General features: G+C 35.7%; 1 protein-coding gene across 13 annotated transcripts in view; it reads left to right on the forward strand.

The window, feature by feature from the left end:
- NBEA (neurobeachin) overlaps positions 1-17,569 on the forward strand; it is a 490,360-nt gene that overhangs the window by 299,680 nt on the left and 173,111 nt on the right. For all 13 annotated transcript variants that reach the window (XM_065051668.1, XM_065051676.1, XM_065051716.1 and 10 more), the window contains one exon: positions 1,160-1,284. In XM_065051668.1, the coding sequence (XP_064907740.1) occupies positions 1,160-1,284 (125 nt within the window). The remainder of the gene's footprint in view (positions 1-1,159; positions 1,285-17,569) is intronic.

Here is a 17,569-nt window from a genome sequence, read left to right on the forward strand (position 1 = left end):
TTTTTTTCCCTCTGTCTTTTGTCTGGCCACCTCCAGGGTTCTGCAGATAGATTCAAAATGACTGGTTTAAAGCAGTGGTTTCCTGGTTATGGTCTGCAAGGTCATGATCTGCAGACTCATTTTAAGTGTATAGAGTGTTCAATTATGGGTTTGATGATACGTATGCATCCACAAACATTCTGGGTATTTAACAGTGATCAAAAAAGTTTTTAAGGTATTGGCTTAAAATACAGCTTTGCCCGAATATCTCACAGCTTACTTATGAAATTGCTATGGGAGATGTTTATGTTGATAAAGCCAAAAAGTTGTTTTAAAGTGGAGATGGTAATTTCCGTAAAACCAAAGCTGAATACCAAATATATCGCAGAATCACAGAATATTAGGGATTGGAAGGGTATCTGATATATCTGTATATCTTTTGACTTGAATATAGATTAATAATGGTTTGTATAATTCTACAGAACTTTAATATTGCTTTTGAATGTAAAAAGGCAATGAAACACTAAGACAGCCATGGTTGTTAATGGCTTGTATTAGCTGGAAGCTATAAAATCATCCTAGTACTCTGTTAGTGCTGGAATAATAATTTACCAAGACAATTACCACATGGTGGAATTTTTTTGCTGCTCTAATTCAGTGTTATTAATAATGAATAAAATTGCAATTTTCTCAGGTTGCTAGGGGCAGTGGGGAATTATTTCAATGAATATTTCAGCACATTAGTTTAATCATAGTTCCACAAAATTCAAGTGGGCAATATTTTATACTTCTAAGTTCAGTCTGCTAAGGGACCATAGTCATTAAATTGCAAACTATTTGCGCTGAGGTTCATTCTATGATTTACAAGCCTTGTTAAAAACACTGTAAAAGAAAGCAAGCTGTGCCATTAATACTTGTAATTTGATGCTGCATTTGTTAATGGGCTCAGTGTGATTAATGTTGTTAGCAGCAGGCAGAACATTTTGAGACAGGCATTGCTGGTGTTTATAATATATAAATGCATGTAAAGAAATGTTAGAATATTGTAAGTTTTAGTAATATATGTTTTTACAAGGTTGCATTGCTGAAATAGAAAAGCAGCAGTGAAATTATACTACGATTTATGTAAATACAGTTCAAGCTGTGGTAGGTGCTGATGTGTGTGTTCTTTATTTCATAGCCAACTGCACGACTTCTGGCGCTTGGATTACTGGGAAGATGATTTGCGCCGGCGGAGGCGATTTGTTCGCAATGCTTTTGGGTCTACTCATTCTGATGCTCTCCTAAAAGCTGCCGTGGAATATGGTCAGTACTAACTCCTGCTTTAAAATACAGCTTATGACGTTCTCTTAATGTCCATGAATGCCTTAGAAGAGTGTCTCTTCTAAGGACAGTGCCAAGAATTCCTGGGACAACATATTCTTAGGAAAGGAATTCTTTCAATTCTTTCACTTTAATGAACCAGAAGACTTCAGCTTGTGAGCTGTTAAATTCTCTGATCCCCAAGGGGCTCACATTATACCTCTCTAGCATTCCCAGACACTAATTTTGAGACATCGGTAAAAGTAACTGAACTTGTCTCTCCGGAGTGACAGAATGAAACTGTTAGGCCATCAAACTAATCTGTCGTAATAGTTCCATTGGAGACCTTTCGTGAATGAGGAATTAACTGTTTTGTAAAAATATCAGAAGTTTTATCCTGGCATGCATAGTCTCAGCCAAAGGTATTTTTTCCTGCAAATAATGAAATACATAAGGCCTCATTTTAAATAATTATTTTAAGGTTACTTGTGATTTGAATAGTGAACTGACTACATAGGAACTTCAGTCTAGGAATTTAAGGGTTAGATAAGGTTTAGTTTTCATGGAGAGGAAGCTGGACTATAAAAGAGAAAGGAGGAACATGCTTACAGTTTTCCTTATATAATCTAAAAGTTTCTTGTGTTTAGTGACTTCTGTACAGCAGACTGAGCCTGATTACTATAAAAGTATAATGCAAATTTCATTCTCAGGTTTAAGCTGGGGTAACATATCAGAGAAAGGAATTTTTTAGATAATATTAAGATGTTTTTCTATCTCCTTTTCTTTTTTTAATCTGTAGTATTGAAAAACAAATCCTGGGATTCTTTAGCATTTAGGAGGAAAAAACTGAAACAATTGTACCCAAAGCAAACTGAGCCTTTCAGCTGATGTTTAGCCAAAGGCTAATGTTGCCAGAAGTTCGGAATAAGATAGATATAACACTAACTCTGTGTGACCTACACATTTCACCAACTTTGCAGGTTGTTGAGGCAAATAGCTGGGATTTGAACAAGGTTAGACATATAAATGAATATGTGTGTATGTAGTTATACTACCTAGTGTAATTTAATACTTATTTAAACATGAAGGCTATCATATGCAGGACTTCAGGTCATAAACTGTTCATAAGTTGGGTTAAGGAAGACATTTCCCCCAGCAGTATATCGTATTTCATATTTGACAAAGGGTTATTTTCTCCACATTCTTCCAAAGATCAAAATAGATCTTATGAGAGGCAGATGCAAAACTGAGCTAATTGCTGTATTGCTTTTATAAGGCAAATAATCATCAAAACCATGGGCTTTATTCATTATGCAGGCAGAAAAAACCTTAAAAATATTTTTATTGATGAATGTTTTTAATTTTGGATGTTAAACTAACATTAAAACAGGAAGAAACCCGATTTATAAACTGTTACAAAATTTTAGGCCTTGATATTATCCTGCTTTTAAAAGAACAGGAGATTTCCATTTACTTAGATTTTGTTTCGTGCCTATATAGCAGGAATATTGTCTCTTTGGCATAAGTTTGTCCTCAGAGGATACTGGAAAAGGTTTTGCATTTTTTTTAATGAGGACTATAACACAAGCTGCACTCAGCAGTTTCAGCATGTTGCAAAGATTGCCTCCATTTATGTATCTTATGTGTTCTAGTATTTTAGTACAGGTGACAGCTGCCTGGTAGTAGACTTAGCCTGCAAGGCAAAGCTACAACTAAAAGAAACAGAAAAACTGAAATAGTTGTAGACTTGTATTGGATTGTCATGCTACTCACCTGTGAGTACATTCACCATACAGGAAAATTAAACCTCAGGTGCATTTAGGGGTGATACACATCAAACTTAAGGGTTGCATAAAAATTACAATAGACTGAAGTTGTCTTGTTTGCAGAATTAAAATAAATAATTCTAACTTTTCTCATATGTATTAAAATTAACATATGGAATGTTAAGCATGCATTGAAGTTATAGTTTATGGATTCTGTCTAGATGTACTTACTTTTCAGAGGCTTGAGCCTTTGGATTTTAGTACTGAAACTTTTAGCTGACCTTTCTCTGTAAGAAAACATCCTTAACACTGATGTTATTTTTATGCCTCTTGGTGTTACTAATGAGTTGAATAATTTATGAGGTTGTCATGTGAAAAGGATTTGGTGCAGTTTGATGTACTTTTAGCCTCTGGTGTTGGAATGTGAGGCAGATTTTTTTTTCCACAGGGCTTAACTTTCATTGTATTTTTTTATTAGCCTTGTTTTGATAATTTTGCTTGGAACAGTTTGGTAGTAAAATGTCCCTACCTTCCAAAACTAAGCATGATATCACACTTCAGAAAGAATTTAAGGCATCTAAAAAAATCCTACTGCATAGTTTTCCAGTAACACATTTTTTCCTGACCTCAGATACTTTGTTTGTGAGAAATAAATTCTTCATCAAAGCAAATTTTGTTGAACTTTTGTTATATTAATAGCAATTTTTCATCTTGACTGATACTTCCAGCACAACTAAAGCTATTTTGAGCATCAGTAAAATAGTGGAAACATCTCACAAGTTTTTGTTATCTACATTGACTGTCAGTTATCATTTAGGATTTTGTGCATAAATATTTCAGAGGAGGAATGTTTAGTCAAAGCCTAAGTCAGCAAGCCCCTCAGTGTCTACGATCAAAGGCATCAACTTAAGTAGGTCTGATCAGGCATTGCAGAAGAGGGCAGGCAGTTTCAGCTGAGCAAAAATCACAGAGCAAAGATGACAAAATTAATCAGTCATTTCTTTGGCAGTAAATAATAGATATGCTGAGGATTGCAGATGAGAGAATTTTCAGATTCCTTGGAGATGTGCCTGCTTAACACCTGATTTATCTAAGCTTGTACATCCATCAAGATATGACCTTGATAAATAAAAAAGTTCTCTACAGCTACTGTGGTATTAAATCAGAGTTAATGTTGGATGCATGGATGTTGTAATTATATAATACTTGCAGTTGTCAAGGAATAGAAGAGTCTTAGAATTGAAAACTATGTCTTTGGTCTATATGCTTGTTTCACAGAAGTAACAACTAATGTTACATTCTACCTTGAAGAGCTAAAAAGGAAAGTGCTAATTTTAGCAGATAAATGACTTCTTCCTTTAGGGAAATTTATATATATTCTGCTGCTGGAAAATAGTATTCTTTTCAAAAATTTCTGCTACAAGGCAAGTGAGTGAACCTTCTATTTAACTACAGTCTGTTAGTCAGCCATTGTATGCATGTTCAGATTTGATAAAATACAAATACGCATACATTTGTTTGAGTGTCCATAGATGTTCAAAGTATTTGGCAAGCAAAAAATGTTTCAAAACTATGTGAAAAATTTTAACATATTCCTATGCCTGTGTACTTAGCTGTCCTTTCAGTCAGTAAGTATGTCAGAGTCATAGCAGCATTTATAAGAGATGGACTGGAGAATCTTTACCTTTGGATTAGTCGCCTCCATTTCTAATTTTTTTTTATATGGACTTGTTTGTTCTGAATTTGTTTATAATCTGTTAAAACAAGTTTCATATCTGGATTTAAAATTTCAACCATAATTATTTCAGCATTGTATCTGCTGTGCCCCTCTTAGTTACATTCTTCTTTGAATAGAAATATAGATTCATTTCTCTCTTTTGCCAAGCAAAGGGATACTACTTACTGCAGTATCAAAGTGCAAGCTGTAATATGGGATTTTGAAATACCTGGAAACTTTTGGTAGAGTTTTCATTTTACAGTGTCAATGGATTTTAAACAGTTCTTGTTTTAAGTTTAAACGTAGTTTTAATGTAATTGATGAAATTGTAGACTGAAAAGTGGAAAAAAACAAAGATTGTTTAATAGTTTATAAACTCTGCTTCTCTTCCCAAATTCTGTTACCGATAAATATATGAAATAAGCAGATGTGACCCAATTCACAGTGATTCTGTACCTGTGCTGAAAGAACTGTCTTTCCAGCTGATCACATTAATAGTTTACAGTCTTTGGAGATTAGTATAGATGAGATACTACTGTACTGCCCTGGACAGTGCCACAGAATACTGTTCCCCAAAGGTCATCTTGAAAGCAAAAGAGTTAATTTTTTAAGCTTTTGTCCTTTAAGCTTTAAAGATTGTGGTCCACAAACCATTTGCACATAGAAGGATTCCAAGAAAGGTCACACTTTCTAGTCTGTACTGGAGAAAATGGACATGAATAACTCAATGCACATGTTCTAAACATATATATGTAAGCTGGTCGAATATTTCTAGTGTCTATGTTCAAGAATATTTGGCCTGTTAAGCCAGTTATTGTGAAAGATTCTGAAAGCTTAGAATGGAAAACTTCAAAACAAAACAAAACAAACAACAACAACAACAACAACAAACCACCTTTATAGTGTAATATGTAATACATTCGTGTTTTGAAACAAAGCTACAGATATGTCTTATATGGCAATTACTTTTGAACTTGCATATTCTAAGTTACTCATTCCATTATGTATTTGGACATCTAATTAGCAACCTTATTCCAAGGGTGGTTCTAGCTGAAGCAGACTCTATATGGCTCCTTCTGGGACTTGTCATTACTTCTGTAAGTTTCAGTAAGTGCTGTGTGTCCTCATCATCAGAAATACGGTTTCATTAGCCTGGAGAAAAGGAGGCTGAGGGGAGACCTTATCGCTGTCTATAGCTATCTGAATGGAGCATGGAGGGTGTTGGTCTTTTCTCTCAAGTAACAAGTGATAGGACAAGAGGAAATGGCCTCAAGTTGCACCAGGGGAGGTTCAGGTTAAATATTAGGAAGAATTTCTTCGCGGAAAGGGTTGTCAGGCACTGGAACAGGCTGCCCAGGGAAGTGGCTGAGTCACTATCCCTGGAGGTGTTAAAAAGACATATAGATGTGGTGTTCAGGGACATGGTTTAGCGCTAGAGTTAGGTTAATGGTTGGACTTGATGATGCTGAAGGTCTTTTTCAGCCAAAATGATTTTATGATTATACAAACAGAATTAAAAAGCATCAGGTTTTGAAATCTGAAATGTTCACATCTGAAATCTACTTTCATGAAAGCAGCTGGAGTTGGATAGACTTTCAAAGAAAGGCAGGATTCCTTCAGGCTGCTGAAGGACTTACATTCCGGTAACATTCAGCTTTAAGCAAGTGCTGCCTTAAAAGAAAGGTTTTGTGGGTTCCCTACTATGAAACTGAGAGTCTGAAATCCATGGGAACCCCTACTCAAACCAGAGACTGTCTTCAGAACAGGGATTCTGGATGTACCATGGACCCTAAAGGAAGATTCGATTTTTGAGGATACTCAATGTTTAAGAAAAATGTACCAAGATCAACTTTCAGAAACTGTATATCTAGAGCAACCCCTCAGTGCTGACAAGTCCAGAGCAGTTGGCTCTCATAGCTCCTGACTTCCGTCTCCTGAATTGCTAAGCTCCCTGCCTTCTGCAGCCAGTGTTAGAACAAGATAGAGGGAGGGGGACTCAAGAGAATCTGATAAGAAGCTGTTTTCATTTGGCATGCACCAAATGTTATTCCAGAAAGCTAAGTCAGAGTTTTACAAACAAACTTACCTTGATACTTTCAGGTGATGAGATGTTTGAAGAAATCAAAATGTCCCATGAAGTGGAGATATTCAGTTTCATCATGTTTGTTCAGAAGCTTTATTGTAAGATCAAATGCCTTGTTCTAGGATGTCTGAATGCCCACCTAAAAGCTAGTCTTCCTTTCCAGACATCTTGCCTTTTGAGACCTACATTTGATATATTAGGTTGTTGATGCTAATGACATTGCTAACAACTTAGAGGTGTCTTTTGTTGATGAAAATAGCACTGTTGTTTACAGTAAATTCAAGACTGTTGGTCAAAGTAACTACATAAATTGTACCTATTTAAAAACATTAATTTCCTTTTTCTCAGATTCATGAAGAAGTCCCCTGACTTTATTGTCTTCACCTTGTCTTTTGTCTGTCCTTATTGAAAATGCTGACAATATTTCCAGAACAGTTTCAACAAGACTGATTTCAGAACCATCTTTAAGAAAGCAGGTTTTTTTTTCAGAAACTAATGCAAACCTGAAAACAAATTGAAGACAACTGATACTGGATCATCACTTATCAGAGTTTTGCTGGCAGGCCCACTAGATGCTTAAAACACAGTTACTTTTCTAGGTGTATCTGCAGTGGTGTACCAAATTATGCTTTCAGTTTTGTCTACGAAATATTGCTTTCTGTACTATACATATATGAACAACTTTGCTCTCAGAGTTTGTAAATCTTTTTGTAGGGTTCTTTTACATATACTTTTACTTCTACACTGATCCATGTATTCTTTAGATATTCTTTGTTTAGCCTAGAGGGGAGAAGGCTTAAGGGGGCCTATGGTTGTAGATAAATGCCTGTTTGGAGAGAATGAAGAAGATGGCATCAGACTCTTCTCAGTGCTGCCCAGTGACAGGACGAGAGGCAACAGGCACAAACTGAAATTCTGGACGTCCCCTCTGAACATGAGGAAACACTTTTTCCCTGTGAGGGTGACTGAGAGTGTTGCCTAAAGAGACTGTGAAATCTCCATCCTTGGGGAGATCTCCATCAGGAGACCCCCCAGGTCCTTTTCTGCCAAGCTGCTTTCCAGTTGGTTGGCCTTCAGCATATACTGGTGGCTGGAGTTGCTCCTCCTCAGGTGCAGGACTTTGCATTTCCCCTTTTTGAACTTCATTATGTTCCTGTCAGCCCATTTCTCCAGCCTGCTCTGGATCACAGCATGACGCTCTGGCACACCAGTTACTCCTCTCAGTTTCATGTCATAAGCAAACTTGCTGAGAGTACAATCTGCTCTACCATCTTTAATGAAGGCATTGAATGGGTGCAGATCATAATGAAATACTTATTATATCAATTTGCTCATGGACAGTATAATATTTATTGTTACTGAACTTGAGTTTGTTGTGACTACATGAGCCACAAAAATGGTTTTGATAGTGGTTTTCTTTTTCTACTTTTTTCTTTTTATTTTGTTCTTTTTTCCCCCCTAGTTAATGAACTATCTTGCAAATCAGTAACACATGTTATCATGAAATACACTTCTCTGGGGAAATGCAGGTGATTACCCTTATCTAAGATAACTTCCCAAACTAATATTTATTTAAGTAACATCTTAAATATGAATAAAGAAGAGAAACTCAAGAACAAAAGCCCGAGACTGAAAAGAAACCCAGTTCCCTCACCCAGTTCACGCACTCTTAATTTTACTCTGTAAGTAAACACAAGTTGACAATCATGAGCAGTTTTAAGAAATAGCATCCACTTTATGGACAGAAAACACATGTATGTTACTTGATGTTCAGTGGTGAGCATTTCAAGAATATCTATATGGACATTAAATCAATCCATAACAATGCTTCCATGTATCATCAATAAGTCCTCTGTGTTCTTTAGTCTAAATGTGATCATGCTGCCATGTGAAACAAGCATGCAAACCATTCTGCTTCAATTTGATCACCTAAAATTATACTCATATTACACATCATTTCAGTATATGAACTAGTTCCACATCTGATTATGAAATCTCCAATGTACTATGAATGAGCTTGTATCCAAATTGTGTGCCTGAAGGAGTCATGAAAACCTGTGTATTTTTTTAAGCATAGCAATTTAAGATTTGAATCTACAGCCTTGTAATTCTAGCCCAACAGTGCCATCCACTGCTTCTCCAAATAAAAATCCAAATATTAAATTCTTATAAGGTTTCAGAGAAAATATGACATTATTATTGTGTCCTCTTAATATTTTACATTATAATTGTCAGATATAGATGCAAATGAAATTTGTTTAAAGAATGTCAAAGAATAAGAGCTTACATGAGTTATTACTAGACCGATCTGCAAAGCAAAGTCCTAATTTTGAGAATAATTAAATCTCAAATACTAGATTTAACTGGGTCTTCTTTCTAGCATTTCTTAGCCCCCTCCCCAAAATCATGAATATATTCTTATTAAATATATCTACTACTATGACGATCCTCTTTCTTATGGGACACTGTAATGTAATGAAAGACACCTTGAAGGTGTAAATTGTAATGGAATTTGCTTAGGTAGAGTACTGAAAACTATTGTGCTGAATTGCATTGAATACTCAGGGTCTGAGCTTCTGACTAGGTAATGGAAATGGACTGCAGTTTCAACCTAACAGTCCTTTGCAGTCTCTAAATATCTGCTCCTTGTTATATGCTATTTCTAGCCTAAGAATTTTCACAGCAGCTTTATTAAAAGCTTTAAGTACAGATTCATGAAATACTCTGTTTTTTCTAATGCTTTCCTCAAATCTTGAATGTCAGAATCTCTGTCTTCACTCTAATTCAAGCTTTTCACAGATCCAAATAGGATATGAAAACCTTTTTTCTTTTTTTCTCCCCTCAAAATCTCTGTGCTGGGTTTCAAATGCCTTTCCTCTGAGATTTTCAGGTTATCTGGCATGACCTGGGTTTTAGCTGCTATTATAGGCCTGAGCTAATAGATTTTACTGCAGAACTCTCTGGCTTTTTACCAGCAGTTAGCAAAACTACTTCTGTTTCCCACTTCTTCATCTGAAAGTGTATGACGCTGGAATGTTCTTGAAGTAATCAAATTGGCCTGCAAAACCATTCCTAAGACCTAACAATTGCAGCCATTGCCAGAATTCTAGCTCCATTTTTCTCCCTTCCATCGTTATATTTTAATGTGAAAAGAATACACAATATCTGCCTGTTCTGCCAAATCAAAGTCATTTACTTACCAAAACCAGTAAATTCCTGTGATGTTAAATGTTTTCAAATCCATGTGAAGGGTGTATTTGTTCAATTAATCCAGTTCTATCGCTAACTGACAAAGAAATAGAAGTTATTGACTCATATATATTCAGCGCATCTCATAGAAGCATTCAGTCAGTGAAAGTTTAACCGTAGTCCTTTAGGACAGCTTTCACAGCTGGGTAAATGTAGCTCTTGCCACTCGGGTTTTACCATGTGCTTTTCTTACCTCCTATTTTCCATGCTTTAAGACTCTATATTAAGGAGTAACAGCAGTTTAAATCTTCTTTGGCTATAGGTAAAAGTAGAAAATATTCCATTTTTAAATTTTCTCCACTCTTCTTATTCTCGATGTCTTGACCACAGAACTTCATTCTCCACTTTGTATGTAAGTGGAAATATGTAACTTTTGTTAAGGGAAAATAGAGGTTTAATAACACTGATACCTGAGTAAGGAAGCCAAAGCTGAACCAAATGGGTCTGAAAATGCAAGGTGAAGTTCCACTTCTGCCTGTACGGAGGAAGGTGTTTTCTGAAGAGCTGCCTAGGACAGCCTGCCAAGTGCATGGCTGGAATGGAGGGACATTATTTCAGCAGTACTGCAACCATTGCAGCTTAGAACTAGGAGATCATAGCATAGATTTTAAAAGCCCTTTCTCGCAGCCAGTAGGAGGCATGACAGGCTTTTAGTCAGCAGTTCAGGTTTCTGAGAACCTCTGGGCTACATTCAAGGTAAAGATGGTTTAAGTCAACAGAGTTGGATTTTGAGAATCTCTTCCATACAGATGATTCCTTGTATTTCACAAAGCAAATGGAATTTCTGTGTATAGATTACAAAAATAAAGGAATTCATGTTCAGAGACAATATATATTTTAATATACCTAAGTACTTTTTTTCCCATCGTCTTGCATTGCACTATTTCAAATTTGTGATGGAAAATATGTTTCTACTATATCACATTAAAATTATCATTGAGGTTTAATGTAAATAGCAAGATTAGTAAACAAGAAACAGAAACTTATATATATGTGCACTGGCTAGTACATATCCATACAAGTACAATGAGTTCTTCAGTACCACTTATTTTATGTGTTACTCAGTTTATAGCATTAGCTTTGAAGCACACACAAAAAGCACCAGTGTATTGAAACAAACTGGAAGATTTTATGAGTTTCAGCATTGTGCAAGTTATAGACAGGGATGCAGAAACACATAGTGAAAGCAGTGTGTTGAAAGCCAAGTACATTCTGTAGAAAAGTTCTCAAATATACCACTAACCAGCATGAAAAAGAAGGTACCTTGTTAAGAATTCTGTCAGCCAGCGCATTATGCCCATTTTTCATATCATATATGCTCCATCATGACATGACTTTTTTCTTATCCTTATTATATGCCTAAAGAGTATATCTCCCAGTGTATTTGTGTAAAGCCCTGAACATCATCTGCAGTAGGTATAGTTTCCCATCTGAAAGAACTATGCATAAGGCTTGAAGAGTGTTTTACTGGTGTTTTGCCTTATAGCACAAGTCATTCAATCCCATGCCCTCAAAAAGCATCCTAGCTCCAGTCTGATGGAAAAATATTACCACTGCTTGCAAATTTAACATAAGCATAGCAATTTTGCAGTTATCCCTGCAGTTGCACGAAAGGTTTGCACTCTCCTGCATCTTTGCAAAACAGAGTGAAAAACCTCACAGACACCACACGGCAACGCAATGGAAGGGGAAATAAAATACTGCTCTCCTTTTGTTTTTGTTCCTGGCTGCTGCTAACATTTCTGTTAGTTAGCTCTCCTTAATATACACATAGACTTACTACTAGGGACAGTGATTACCAGTCACCTGTTTCAGAGACAAAATACTGAAAACCTTGTTGATTATCTCATTGAGCTGTTTTAATAGTAGACCCTCACATAATGTTTTATCTCAGCGATATCTTATGTACCGCTAAGGTACATAAGATGTTTTCCATCTGCTAGACTGTATGAAACAAAGATGTTTTATAACTGCAGCTATTAAGGAAACAACCAATCAAAAAAAACCCAGCACCACAGAACAGAATTCTGCCCTAAATCAAGCAAATAGCAAAGCTTTGATTTTAATTTGATAGATAATTGTGTTTTAGGTTTGGGAACTAGGAGCTTATGTATTTACAACAGTGTGTCCCAAACAGAAGTGCTGTGTGTTGCTACTAGAGCATAGTCCCTTAGTAAAGCTAAGAGTTAAACACAAATATCCTGATGTTAAGGCCACACTGCTGTCTCACAAATGTGTATATCCTGTGGGTGCTGCCCTTTGTCTGGTGTTGCTATAGGCATTGATCTACAAAGAAATAGAAACAGTTCCTCCCACCAGTTACTGTTGCTGCTGAAGTGAAAATGATGTATGCCAGTTCTAAAGATGTGGTGGACAAAATGAAATTTTTACAGGGGAAAAAATAAAACAACCAAACAAAAAAAAAACACGGTGCAGCACACTGAACTAGTTGGAATTGCACAGTAAAAGACAGTGTAATGGAGAGTAAATCTAGATGTTCTAATGACATGATTATATTGACAAATTTATTATTTATATATAATGGGGAAAATGCTTTTAAGAAACATTTACACAATACATCATGTCATATATAGGAGATTTTGCCTGTGTAAACACTGCATAAGATCTTCCTTCTGTATGTCTCAAAAGAGCAGAATTTAATTTGAAAAGATTACTGCTTCAGAAAGCAAAGCTCATTTCAGGCAAATGGGTCTCTTAAAGCAATGATCACGAGCTTTTGAGGCTTTCTTCTGTAAATAAGTAATCTCAATAGAAATTAGAAGAGTTACCTAACTACTGGAATTACAATATCTACTGTAAAATGATTTTAAACTTACATCCTACTCCTTCATTCTCTGCACTAGAGAATAAATTTTTTAGCTGTCTTATTATGTCTGTGTACAGTGCCTGCTTCCAAAGAGCTGATCTTATTTGGATCTGATAGCAAATGCTTAAGTGGCAAGCGACAAAGTCGCCTTCTAGCAAAGACATAATCTGCCCATGCTTGGGCCACAGAGTGCAAGAAATCAAAAATTAGAAGACAGGCTTTGGACAAGTCTCATGGTTTGGAAGCTCTAAACTGTAAATATTAGGTAAAGGTTAGAAATGTTGGTGTAGAATACGCAAGTACAGGAGGTAAGATCACAGTGCATTATCATCGGCCTGCTAGTGTGCATCAAGTTTTTGTTTTTCTAAAGAGTGTTTGGTTTTTTCCCAAGGCTTTATAATTGTTTTATTTTCAATTAGAATTTTTGTGAGCAAAATTTTGCTAGCAAAATTAAGGCTAGCATATGTGGCCACAATTCCTCAGTGCAGGGCATGACTCTTTAGAAGTCTGACAACTGGCATCCCACCTTCAGGCTGTGAAAGCAGATAGAGTCAGAATATGACTTTTCTTGCATAATGTGTGCTTGAGTTAGGTATTGCAAACTCAAAACTAATCTAAAACTTTCCAGACATAATCCAGGCCTGAATGTTGAGACACGATGTATTTTTCACTTATATGTTATCTTAAAAATGCCTTATCAGACTGTATTTCAAAAGCATAGAATGCCTCATTTAGCGGATTTCATTATTTTATTAGCATGTCATACATATTTAAATTCAATCACCTTTTGCTTCTTACCTTATTAATTACATTTTTCTATTGAAATAGTTTGATTACCCTCTTCAGTGGCCTCTCTTTAGAAACCTTTGCTTACATGTGAATATTTTGAATTAAGGATAAATGAAATTCCTTTTTGCTGTCAAAACCAAATTGTGAAAATGCATTGCATGGCTTTGAAAATCAGTACAGTCTATTAGCAGACCTGTCAATATAAAAAGTGCATTCCATTTCCACCTCTTGCTCTAATAACCTTTTCTATGTTACTCAGAGGCCGTTCACATAATCAGAGTATATTGTCAGCTTACTGGAGTTGGGGAAGCATGAAATGAAAATGGCGTTAATATTGATCCAATTCTCTTACTTGCAAGTGTCCTTGATGTCCTTTCCACTGAGCAATAACTGTTGGTGTGATGTAGTTATTTTCCTCTCAGCTGTTACTGTACTTCTATAAAATGGCTGGAAACACAGGGAAATTTTATTGCTCTTAATTATCTTTCTTGTGTATCATCTTTGCCTGTTTAAGTGATCCACAGCATATGAGAGTACTCGGCTTCTTTCTGCAATTTATCAAACTACAGTATACACTGAGAGGCTGCATTTCAAACTGACAGGGATTTGTAAAGGTCAGCAGTCATGAAATATGAATCCATTCTTGTGTGTACAAGTTACAGTGGCAAACTACATCTTAATCCAAATATAAACATTTGGCTGTTTTAAGCTCCCGTTAGAAGGACTTCTGGTTCCAGTCAGGATGAAGACGGCCCTTGGAGAGCCTGAAATGCCTTGTGTCGTGTGTTGGGCTGGGCATATCCAACTGTAACCCCCTGGATGTTTGTGATGGCTGCTGAATCAGTGCAAGATCCTTTCTCACATGCTTCACACACCTGAAATCTCAAATAAATACAATTATAATATTGACAACTTCTAAAAATTGATCTCATAACCACTTCGAACCTCAGTTTTTCTATCAATAAACAATAAAAATAACAAGTGTCCAAGGAGGTAACCTCACCTTTATATTTATGTAGGTCAGTAAACAGTAATATACAACACTTCGACTACAATTATTTCTTGTTTAAGAAACCCTCAGTTTCATTTGAGAAGTGATCATTTTGGCCTTGCCCTTATTCTCAGTCTCCTCCTTGGCATAGTTTGTGTCAGTCTCATTCGTACAATGCAAAACATCTGAGAAGTCTGAAGAGGAAAAGCTGTACAGCAGTATTTATTTACAAATGACTCACAATAAAGAAGGTGATTTGGTCAGATCTTAGGCATAAAAGTTGGAGAAAAATGTATGGCATGCCTCTGATTACATTTTTAGGTATTTATTATAGAAAACAAAAATGTGATTTGGTTTTACTTTTGGTGGAAGCAAGTTCCAATACAAATGTATGCGATTTTTAATTTTTGCACAGTTTTCGTAGTCCGTCTCCCTCATTTCTTCAAAGATCTTTAATAATGAAAATATGATTTAGATTCCTCTGGCTTTTATTAAATCTATTAAAACCAGCTTTCCTTTAATAACAGTCACTTCTCTGATTCTCTAGGGAAACTCAATTATATGCCAGTCAAAACTGCCAGTTCCAGAAACACATTGCAATTTAAATAACAACTCTAGCAGACACAGGTGGGGACAGTTCATGGTGATATTCCAGCACTGGTCTGCTGCTCCAAGCCAGAGGTCCGGTCTCTTGAGGAGACCCAGAATACCTGGTGCACGATTCCCATGGAGGGATTGGCAGCCCTAGGAGGGCTGGCTCTGTAGACACGCAGAAAGATATTAGGCTGGGGTGGAATGGTCACCATGTCGATGATTTAATCTCACTGGGTTTTGTAGGGGTCAGTTTACAGACTCCCAAGCAGCTGCTCTCCATAACTGTGATCGCTGCCAGGGTCCCGGTGCCTAATCGAGTTAGTAAAGATTAGCAATGAAAGCAGGGGTTTAAACTGTTAGGATATATAAAGCAGGAAGATTATCTCGCAAAGCTTTTTCCTAAGTGTTTTCAACTAATAATAATGTTGAATGGACAAAAAAGGTAGATAATAACGTTGCATTTTAATTCTGTGTGCACATAAGCTTGATTCTTTCTGTAAAAGTTATAGTTTGTGCAATAAACAAAAAATATCTTCCAAGAAAAAAACTTGGTCCTTTCAGACTCTGTTGAGAAATTATATTCTACCTGTGAGATAATTTCATGGTTCACATCATGACCTATTGAGTAGTCTTTTATTTAATAATTACTTTATTTAATAAAATATTTAAAACTACCTTAGGTGATTAAAATTCAGCAAAAAAAAGCAATGTTCTACAGAGCAGTACCAGTGATCTGCAAGCAGGAAAAAGCAACTTTATCCTTAAAAGTTTCTGAGGAGAACTCAGCTTCACAAAAACTGTACTTCAGCTGCTATAAAAGAGAGTTTTTAATTAAATGCAGCATTTTACTGTAGAGAGAACAGACTTTCTTATGTCAAAATGCTCCTTTAGAAGCCACATAAAACTGTAAAAGACAATATATGAAAAAGCTTTCTTACAGAAAAGAAGAACACCATCCCATGAAGCAGATTTCCAGATGTTTGGAAACATTAGAATTTCCTGTCAGTATATTTAGGTAACATTAAAATGAGGTTAACTTTCCATTCTGCCATCTCTCTTCAAAGATCAAAGAGCACTCACTGCATAAATTGCCTTATCGGTAATTCGTTGAAGTAAACTATGGAAACAACTTTATAAGAAGCAGTAGTCTCCTTTTGTTGGTTACAGTATTACTGAGCAAACTTTTCTCAAACCTCACCATATCTTTAACCTCATTTTTTGCTAAATACAGAGAAAAAAAAATTAAAACACACTATTTGAATATATATATATAACAAATGGATAGAAGTAGAGAGAGAACTAGAAACTCCTTTCCTGTATTCAACTAAATCATAGTATTTAGTATAATGTCTAACAAAATGAGCATACATTGGCATAAATGTAATCAACAATATGTTATGTTGGTACTGCTAATTTAAAAATTTTATTTAGTTTTTGTGGGTCTGGACACTTACAATGTCTTTGAAATTTAGATTGCATCTCTAGAACCTGTTGTGACCTACAGAACCCAACAGGGTATTTATTGATTTAATTGAAAACAGAGAAGTAAAAATTCAGATGTAACAATAACCTCATCAAAATTTTTTAAAGTATTGCCTGTATTCAAGATTTCTAGAGGCTGTAGCTGCAAAATCACATGAAACTCTCCTGTTCTTGGGAAATTATTAGGGTTTTGTGGGGGATTGTTTCGGGATCTTTTAGTCTGCTAAGTAATTTCTGTTTAAGGAAAAGTAATGCTACTGGAAGAGAGATTAGTAAATTCTTGGCAATATTGCACAAGTTTACTGTGCAGCTTATATAACCCTTCAGACATATAAAATGCACACCTTCTCATGGAAGTTGAGATTTTGTAGAGTGGCTGTTGGTTTATTGAATTTCTTTAAAAGATGAGCTCTTTTCAGTTATCCTAAAGCTACTGTAGGAAGCCAGTTTTGAACATGCACATTTTAAAAAATGAACAAGATGATAACAGGTGCAACAAAAGATGGATTTTTTTAAAATAGCTTCTCTAGTCTTATACATTGCCATGAAATATCTTTAAGACAGAGCCCTCGAGTTTTAAGAAATTAAAGCACCAACTTCAGGTAGACTTCAGTGCAAGCTGAGTGACATATTTCCTTTAACTCTTTTGAAAAATGTAGTTTTAAGAATTATTATAATGCTTATTACAAGGTTTCTTTTCAAATCCCAGTCTAGAAAAATATCCCTTAAGAAGGATAAGGACAAGAACTGCTAGCAACTGCCAATTCCAGTTCTGTGCACCCCAATGTCA

Source organism: Columba livia, chromosome 1, assembly GCF_036013475.1.
Source record: "Columba livia isolate bColLiv1 breed racing homer chromosome 1, bColLiv1.pat.W.v2, whole genome shotgun sequence".
NCBI classification, from domain to species: domain Eukaryota; kingdom Metazoa; phylum Chordata; class Aves; order Columbiformes; family Columbidae; genus Columba; species Columba livia.